Source organism: Lactuca serriola, chromosome 5 (genome assembly GCF_051521515.1).
Source record: "Lactuca serriola cultivar US96UC23 chromosome 5, Lser_US96UC23_V15, whole genome shotgun sequence".
In the NCBI taxonomy this organism is placed as follows: domain Eukaryota; kingdom Viridiplantae; phylum Streptophyta; class Magnoliopsida; order Asterales; family Asteraceae; genus Lactuca; species Lactuca serriola.
In genome coordinates, this window is record NC_136412.1 from 340,431,911 (window position 1) to 340,442,485 (window position 10,575).

At 34.8% G+C, this 10,575-nt stretch overlaps 1 protein-coding gene across 1 annotated transcript; it reads right to left on the reverse strand.

Moving 5' to 3' along the window:
• Window positions 1-4,661: 4,661 nt before the first annotated feature.
• On the reverse strand, window positions 4,662-6,418 carry LOC145055370 (CBL-interacting serine/threonine-protein kinase 11-like). The gene has a single exon (XM_079003668.1). The coding sequence runs from the start codon at window positions 6,224-6,226 to the stop codon at window positions 4,928-4,930; it is 1,299 nt and encodes a 432-aa protein (XP_078859794.1). The 5' UTR covers window positions 6,227-6,418; the 3' UTR covers window positions 4,662-4,927.
• Window positions 6,419-10,575: the final 4,157 nt, after the last annotated feature.

Genomic DNA, 10,575 nt, shown 5'->3' on the forward strand with positions numbered 1-10,575 from the left:
TACACCTTCAAATACTTTATAATGTACTTTTAATACATTTCGGGGGAGAATACAAGTAAACACCCGGTTAATCCCGAGTGAAAACGTGAAAACTCTTGTTATATCTTGCATGCACTAGGTTTATACAAAATGCATAGTATTCAGGGTAGTCATCCTTGTTAAACCATTTTATGCATTCAAAGAACTTAAGAGTTATGCTTAGTCAAACATTGTTAAAGAGAATAAACATTGTATACAAAACTATCACCTTAATACAATCTTAGTTGAGAATCCGTGATACATTTACATCTTCAACGCTACCTTTTTGCGAAAAGGTACAACTTAAAGTCCTGTCTATTATAACCAGAGTCTCCCATTTGGAGAGCGTGTCAAATGTGTATAGATTTATACGGGAAGTCATGATCTCGCACCCTGACTGTTAGCTACAGTCCTTTGAGTGACAGTTTGTCATAAACGTTTCGACGCCTAAAGACCGTCGCCGCAGGCATATTATGTTTAGTATGGTTATAAAACTCACCGGATAGACAAATATTATGGTATTCTGATTTTATGATTGAGTAGTTATTAAAACTATTCTTCATCTAACAAGTGCAACCTTCTTATAGCTTTATTATATAAAACTATGCCTCAACCTTTTAAGCATGTGAGTTGCTTGCGATTTTCGGTCTTGGACATTAGAGATTGCCTGCTACTTAAGGAAAATAAGGGATTTTCCTGTATCTAAAATAATCAATTAATAGGAAAATAAGGGATTTTCATGGTGCAACTATTTACAATTCACAACACGAACATCCATATGCATTTCATACTTTTATAAGAAAATAAAGGATTTTCTTGGAAAATGTACGAACTTTGGAATGGCTTACATTTTTCTCAAAACCGCTTATGACTCACCAACTTAAATGTTGACACTTTTTCTTTGAAATAACTTGTATTCTCAGGGAACCACTAAACAGGTTTGGAAACCAACTTTTGGGGATTAACGCTCCGACGTTAATTACTTCTTTTGAAAGATGTTTATGTAATTATCTTTTGAACATGTAACAAATACATTTATGTAAACATTTTGAAACCTTTATATGTATGGTGGTGTGTACTTTCCTTACTATGAACTGTTATGATACTGAACATGACGTCCTCCGCCTCCGAATGTTTCCGCCGTTCTGGTTTGGGGATGTGACAATATTTATAGGTTACTCTAGCGTATCCAAGGCCTTTAGGGTATTCAATCTTTCAAGGAAAACTGTTAAGGAAAAAACCCATGTCACCTTCGATGAAGACTCGTTTATTCATGATCGAGTTAATCACCCCTCATCAATCCTTAATGAACTTACTTACAGTCCTTCAGACCATGTTACTGCTTTCTTGCCAATTGACATTGAGCCTGTTGTGATATCCCCATTTTCACGGCCAAAAAAGACCGATTTTGTTTATGTTTTATAAAAATCAGAGTACCTCTTTTAATAAAAATGCTGCGGAAATTGTTCCCAGTAAAACATGATAAATACGTTATCAAAGCATTTTCGAAGAAAAGTATTTTTATTCATTTTAAAACATTTGAGATGTTGGTGGAATGGATGAACTATATAGGTTTTAATGAGTTAAATTGTATATGTATTTTATAACTACAAATATGTTGGGTAGTACATGGGTAGATGAGATCCATGAGTATGGATCAGATCAAGAAGTTAGTTTAGATCCGTGAGTAGGGATCAGATCAAGATGCTAGTTTTAGATCTGTGAGTATGGATTAGACCAAGAGATTAGTTTTAGATCCGGGAGTATGGATCAGGTAAAGAGATAAAACTTGTTATCAGTCCGGGAGTATGGATTAAGACTAAGTTAATTGTCCCTAGTTCGGGAGTATGGATTGGGCACAATTATTGATCCGGGAGTATGGATCATATCAGGATAAAGTTATAGTTAATTGTCCCTATTTTGGGAGTAAGGATTGGGTACAATTATTGATCCAGGAGTATGGATCAGATGAGGAGGTTAGTTTTAGATCCGTGAGTATGGATTAGGTAGTTTTAGATCCGTGAGTAAGGATCAGGTGAAAAGGTTAGTTTTAGATCCGTGAGTAGGGATTAGGTAAAGAGGAAAATTTTAGATACGAGAGTTTAGATCGTGTCGTTATGAGGATCGATGGGGTGGGATAAGAGTTGCCTTTATATGGTGAAATTGTACAAGTTTGAATGTTCTATATTTATAAATATATGATATAACATTGTGGGATGAAAACTCTATATGCTCACCAGACTCCCAAGCCTGACCCACTCAGTTTTCTTTGTATCACAGGTATCGATACGAAGACATATTTCACAGAGAGATTTAAAGGAGATATAAATCATTAGTGTAATTGAATGTAAGTTCTGTTTATGCTTATATGTATGTATCAGAACATGACATCCTGAGGTTTTATTATTAAATGAAAATACATTCTCTTTGAGAAATGTTTTGATAAGTTATTATCATATCTTGTTTTGGGAACAAATTCCGCAACCGTTTTCTTTAAAAGATTACTCTAATTTTAAAAACAAAACATAAACAAATCGGTCTTTTCTGGCCGTGAAATTAGGGATGTCACATACACGCACCTATCCACTCTTTCCCTTTTTCTTCTAATAAAAGTGATTTATGAGTCAACATATGAAACCACACACTGATGAGATCTCATAATACTATGTCGATGAATAATAGTTTTAGCCCACACAATCAAGAGACATCACAATCTTACTGAGCTACAAGCTGCAACTGTTCCACTTTACTGCTGATGTCAAAAGAGGGGAATCTAGCTGAAGAAACTACTAAGTTATTAATCCAAGGGGGAGTTAACAATCTAGGGGGGTCAAAAATATAAGAAGGAATCAGGCTAACATCAACATTCTTAGCTCATCACATATCTATACTTTGCTTCGACTCAATATATACTGTCTCCACTAATTAAAAATCTTAAATGGGTGAAGCCTGAAATCTTGAAAGAAGCTGACAAGTTTTACAATGGTTGTTCTGATGACTATGAAGATGAAGATTAGTTTTGACATCATCAGATAGGGGGTATTGTAAGGTCACACCTTATGATCTGATGAGTCAAACTCTCCTACATGTTGTCTATCAGCGTCAGGGTCTATACCAACAGTGTCAGCGTATCAAGACTATCAGCGTCAACGCTTAGTATAATTATTATATGTGAACTTTTGTATATTAGGTAATGATATAGATAAGTATAGAATAGATAGCAGATCTGATATCTTTGTTATGAAGATCACTTCTTAGTATAGATAAGATACAATCCCTTCAATCAAGGGATATACTTGTATAGATTAGTATATATTGAACATTATGGTGAAACCCTAATGTTAACACGACTTGGTGTCATAATCGTCTTGGTAACAACCCGTTTTCTCAGTGAAGACAAAACCCTTTGTTGGTGAAAGATCAATTTGAAGAACTCTTTGTGTTATTTACTTTATGTTCTTTGTTTTTCATATATTAGCTTACTTTTGTTCTTTATAGTTGAAGTGTAAAGGTTGTAATGTAGAAAATACATTTTTGAAAGAACAATTTGAAGAACTCTTTGTGTTATTCAATTCATCTCTTATTCGCTGCATATTTATCAATTGGATGTCAAAAATGTATTTTCTACATTACAACCTTTACGGGACACTTTATATTCACCAACTTCCACGATTTGTTGACACAATAAACCAAACATATGTATAAATTTGCAAATCTTTATACAATGTTAAACAAGCACAATAAATGTGTTGTTAATATCACATCACAAGGGGTTTTAAAAGCAACATTTGTGATAATTTGCTCTTCATTTATCATCATGGCACAGATACGACCTTGCCCTTTCTTATATGATGATTTTGTGCTTATCGTTGCAACAACCACGTCTTACATCACATTATTGTTGCATTATCATAAGAGTTTGCTATAATTAATCTTGGTCCTCTACATCATTTCTTGATATCCCGACCACTCGTGAAAATGACATTTTCCTTTGTAAAATACACTAAGCCAAATAAAACCATACATTATGATTCATTAGACATTAATGCATTATGCAATCCCACCACAAACTTGGTTGACATGTTCATAAAATTTAGTGCCATGATAGATATTACATTCTACCATAGCGTCGTAAAAGCATTTAAGTACTTTACTTTTATAAACTCGGATGTTATTTATGCGTTGTCAATGTTACATTCTACCATAGCCTCATCAAAGCATTTAAGTACTTTTATAAACTCGGATGTTATTTATGTTGTTCAACAAGTCTACCTTTTCATGCATGTTTCTTAAGCAAATCATACAATCTCTCAAAGGCACCATTAACTACGTATTCATTATTCACCATCAAACTCATAGTGTTGACCGAGGGCAGATACCTGAACACATGCTAATCTATAGTTGGTTATTGCGTCTTCTTTGGATATAATCTTGTCTCTTGGTCGTCTCATCGACAACTTGGCGTCGAGGCCGAATGTGGTCACACCGAATATCTTGTGGTTGAAAATGTGGTCACGAAAACAATTGGTTAGGTCCTTAATCATGGACTTGTTTAATTGTTTATAGTTTGGACAATCGGGATTCATCCATATATAACTACTTCACTCATCCACTCTTCTCTAATCGGTAAATTAGTAAAAATCTTTAATGGAAACAAAAAATCAGCTTCTTTATTTCTTGTTGTAGCATCACAAGCCCATACAACATCTGTTTTACAACACAAAACCAAACTTACAATTGCCCCCAAATATTTATGTGGCAAGTGTCACGTAATGTACAAAATCATAAATTACAGTTTTCTCCATCAACAAACTAACAAAAGCTATGTTTTTTTTTTCCTACAAGGGTACAAAAAAATTATTTGAAAAAAAACAAAGATGTGAGTAAATATATATATGTATATGAAGGATCAGGTACATACTTCCGACACGTACCCCGCCGGCGAGCCACTAGTTGTCGGTACCTGTACATGCCGCCGATCAAGCAACTCCGATCTAATTTTGTTATTCCACAACTCATCGTAGAAATCTGTACCTCCACCGCTACTTTGAACCTCCACCACCACTAAGTTTTCCGTCAACCGGAAAACCTCCAATCCGATTGCGTACTTACCACTCCGGTTTACCAAATCGACACCCCATTCCTTTCGTTTCTGGATCCTCACGTTTGCCTCCTTTACAATCTCCTCAACTTTCTCGATGATTTTCTCCGGCGACTCGGCCACCACCAGTCTTTCACCTTTTCCCGGCGAGCTACTTGTGCCGTCAAACAAAGGAGAGAGGTTTAAACCGGAGGAAAATGATATTATATCGAAGGCGTTCAACGACGTTGATTTATCGTCTTCTTCTGGTCTGCCGACGATTTGTACGTCGTCTTCTAGCTTTAATTCTTTGTATCCTTTCCTGAACCACGGATCTGTTTTGATCTCATCGACGGTGATCCTCGTCTCTGGTTTTGTGTCAAGAAGACGAGATAAAAACCGCTTGAGATCATGTGACATCCATTTAGGGCACTTGTATTCGCCTTTGTAGATCTTCTTATACATCATCATGAGGTTTGCGTCATTGAACGGCAGGAAAGCAGCGTTCAACACGAACAGGATGACACCGCATGACCAGATATCCGCCTTCGCTCCGTCATACCCTCTCTTCGTGAGAATTTCCGGTGCGACGTACGATGGCGTGCCACACAGTGTATGTAACAATCCATCGGCTCGGATCTGACCTGTAACAGCACTCAACCCAAAATCCGTAACCTTCAGATCTCCGTTCTCGTCGATGAGGAGATTTTCAGGTTTCAGATCTCTATGAAAAACTCCACGAGAATGACAATATCCGATGGCAGAGATCAATTGTTGAAAGTACTTCCGGCTATGCGATTCAGATAAACGACCTTTCGCAACCTTGGCGAACAACTCACCGCCTTTCACAAACTCCATCACGAAATAGATCTTCGTCTTCGTCGCCATAACTTCATACAATTTAACAATGTTCGGATGCCGGAGCTGCCGCATAATATCGATCTCGCGCTTCACGTTCGACACAAGATGAGCGTTATGAGCGATCTTATGCTTATTGATTACCTTAATAGCAACGCTGTGACCATTTTTGATGTCCCTAGCATGGTACACCTTAGCGAAAGCGCCGCAGCCGAGGAGTTTTCCGACATCATACTTCCCGAATAAGGAATTGGCCGCCGAAGAGGCCATGCCGGGCACAATATTTGCGTCGACCTCTGGTGTATCAACCCAGCGACACCAGAGATCGTATCGGAGTTGGAGGGGGGGTGAAATTTCAATAGAATTATGGAAGATTGACGGAGATCGGAGTAGATTTTGGGGTTTTCCAATTCGAATTTCTGATTGTTTTTTGTTGGGCAGACAAATTTGACGGTTTAATTGTCTGTGTGTGACCTATATACCAGCGGAGCATTCGCTGTATGTTTTATTTATTTTTCACATTTTAAATATTTTAAAATTTTTTAACAAGAGACGTGACTGTACGTCAATAAATCATTATCATTATTCTTCTTATGGCAATCTTAAAATTATTTCCTTAAAAACTTATATTTATTCCCCATTCCAATATTCCATTAAGTCATTTTCATGTTATTAACTCTCATCAAATTAGTCAAACTAGCTGGTACAGGATAGCTTATAGAAAGTAGCGGATAGCTTATAGCATGTAGTGTTTTGTTAAACGCTACATGAAGTAGCATTTGGATTTGGAGCGTTTTGATTAAAGTAAATGCTAGAAGCTTGTAGTGTCAAACGAGACTTTTTATTTTAAACGGAGCGTTTTGTCAAACGCTAGAAGCTAGAAGCTCTCAAACGCTCCAAAACGCTCTGTGCCGAACACGCCCATGGTCATTTAATTGAGATATAATTAAAGTAACCTTTATAAACAATTTTATTAACAAAAAAAATCAATTTTTGTTAAAATAGCAATTTTTTTTTCCAAAATGTCACATTTCAAACTACTTAAGTACATTTCAGAGTTGGTGGATGGTTGGTATAAAGGTATTTCAAAATCTAACATGTTATATTTCTAACATAAGTTTATTCCGGATTGACGATTACATTCTAGAGTGATACTCTAGACTAACTAAATTCAACATTTGTATCCATTTTTGGTCCATTGTGAATAATTGTGTTTTTCAAAAACTGTTTAGAGGATCTTGAAATCGAGATTTCTTTCCCAAATCCCAGTCCGACCCACTTTGATACCCCCACTTGGGTTATAGGCAAGCGCAACCAAGCCTGGTAGATTTCTATTCTTGAAAAAATGAGTATATGTAATTAGTTTTTAAAGTGATAGTTTGTTGTGGAGGACAATGGAAGCTAATAGACGACATTGTGTGTTCTATTGCTCCATATTAAACATCTTATAGTGTGGATTTAACCAGCAATATCAATTCTTTTGGGTTGGTGTTCAAAATAGACAAAATAGATTTCCCAACATCTTCATTTCTTATATCATTTAAGGATTAAGAAACAGAAGGTTTTCACAAACTTACAAACGAAACCTCACTACAGAGAACCTATTCTACTCTCTCGATTTATCACTCAACCCTAATCTAAACAGTCAACACAAATCTATTCATTTGAAACACTATACTGAACACAATAGAACAACAACTCATCAACATAACAGATGAACAAAACAAGATCAGAAAGAAACGAGAGTATTAGATGAAAACCCTAAACAAGAAACCCTATCTCTGGATCTGGAAGTGATAACATCTGATGAACATGACTCTTCCTTAGCATATATACTACGGATACTTAGATATGGAGCAAACCCGTAAAACCGATCCATCTTCTGACCCGCGTGTTTTCCCTGCAATTTCACTTAACACCCAACAAAATATATCTTGACCAACTTCCACCCTTATTATCAAAACTTGACATTTTAAGTTAATAAATATGAGATTGAACCTTTATTACTTTCAACATCCCCCCTCAATCGAAATATTTATTTTTCCTTCTTAAACACATCAACAAGACCCATTTTCTTAGATAAAAAATTATGTTGATTTACATTTAAGGACTTAGTAAGAATATTTGCATTTTGATCAGAAGAACTGATCTTAACCAATTTTAAAATTTCATTAGAAATTTTTTCCCTAACAAAATGCAAATCAATCTCAAAGTGCTTTGTTCTTTCATGAAACACATGATTAAGAGTTAACTTAATCGTTGAATCATTATCACAAAACAGAGAGACTGGAATAAGATCTTTGACCTCTAATTCAAACAAAAATTTTAAAACCAAAATTATTTCACAAGTAACTGAACCAAGTGCTCTATATTCAGCTTCAGTAGAAGATCTAGAAACAATTGACTGTTTCTTACTCTTCTATGATATTAGACAATTATTCAAATAAACCATGTAACCTGATACATACTTTCTTGTACTTAAACATTTAGCCCAGTCTGCATCTACAAAACCTTTTAGTTCAAACTTATCAAATTTATTTATTGTTACACCTCTTCCAAGACTACACTTTAGATATCTTAGTAATCTGAAAGCAATTTTCAAATGAGACTTCCTAGGTTTGTGCATAAACTGACTAAGAACCTGAACTGCATAGGAAATATCAGGCCTAGTAATAGTAAGATATATAAGCTTACCAATAAGTTTTTGAAATTCAGTTTTATTGTTTAATAAATCATTACCTTTCTCATTCTCACCTGTACTTATTATAAAATTTGTTTCTAAAGGGGTATTAACATGTTTGCACCCTAGCATACCATACTCATGCAACAACTCTAAACAATACTTCCTCTGATTCAAGCACAAACAATTATCAAAATTTACTACCTCTATTCCTAGAAAATATTTAAGAATACCAAGATCCTTAATTAAAAATTGAGTGTTCATAAAATCCTTAACCTTTTTCAATGCAGTCTCACAATTACTAGTTAATATAATGTCATCCACATATACTAGTAAGACAATTACTGAATTTTCAAATTTCCTAACAAATAAAGAATAACCACTTATGCTTTGTTTAAAGCCAAACAAAAACAAGGATGCACAAAGTTTTTCATTCCATTTCCTAGGAGCTTGCTTCAAACCATATAATGACTTGGTAAGTTTACAAACTCTAGAATCATTCACAGAATAATATCCAGGAGGAAGACACATATAAACATCTTCTGAGAGATCACCATACATAAAAGCATTATTTATATCTAATTGATATAAGGGCCAAGAATTATGCACATATAATGAAATTACAACACGCACAGTAACAATCTTTGCAACAGGAGAAAAAGTTTCCTCAAAATCAATCCCCTCTTGTTGATTATAACCTTTAGCAACTAATCTAGCTTTATTTCTTTCTACTTCCCCATTTGATTTATATTTGATTTTGAAAACCCATTTACAGCCAATTGGTTTTTTTATTTTTAGGTAACTCAGTTTATTTCCCAAGTATGATTACGATGAAGAACTTCCATTTCTTCATTCATTGCCTTAATCCAATTTGGATCAGACAAGGCTTCATTGTAATCTTTGGGTTCAATAGATTTATTCAAATTGGAAATAAAACATTTTGTCTCAATATCAAGCAAAGAATAGTTAACTGATCTTTTCTATACCATATTTATATTTTCCTTCAACAACATAATCAACATATCTCACTAGCACTGCTCTACAGAGGGGATTAATAAAGAATGACTATTTTCTTCAGACACAACTTAAGAAGAAGGAACGAAATCAGCAGTGGGAGGCACCACTGCCTCGCCACTACGGTTGACAGACCCACTAAGGTTTACATCATCCATGTCAATGGCTGCATTAGTACCATCCAACTGAGACTCTACTCTCAACTCATCAAGATTAATTGAATCATTTAAGTACTCATTAGTGTCAAAAACATCATAGGAAAACGGATCACTAGGGCCAAAATTATTTGTAGTCTTATCAACCATAGTTGATTTTAACTTGTAAGGAAACACAGATTCATAAAATTTCACATCCTTGGATACAAAAGAAGTGTTAGTATCCAGACTCAAAAGTTTATAAGCCTTTTTATCAGATGAATATCCTAATAAAACACATTTCTCAGCACGTTCTGAAAATTTGTAAGTAATATTTTGTTTAACGGCAAAACAAAGACATCCAAAAACTCTTAAGTGATCAAAACTAGGTGCCTTTTTAAAAACAAGTTCATAGGTAGATAAACCTTTTAAAATAGAGGTATGCATTCTATTTATTAAAAACACAAAAGTTAACACAACATCTCCCCAATACTTAATAGGAATCCCTGACTGAAAAATAAGAGATCGTGCCACATTAAGAATGTGTATGTGCTTTCTTTCCACAACTCCATTTTGTTGTGGAGTATAAGCACATGACGATTGATGAATGACACCATGTTCAATACAAAAAAACTTCATTTGATTATTCACAAACTCAGTGCCATTATCAGAATGTACAGTCTTAATATTAACACCAAACTGATTAAGTAAAATATTCACAAAAGACTTGAAGCAATCAAACACTTCACTCTTGGATTTTAAAAGAAAAGCCCAAGTTGCCCTAGTATAAT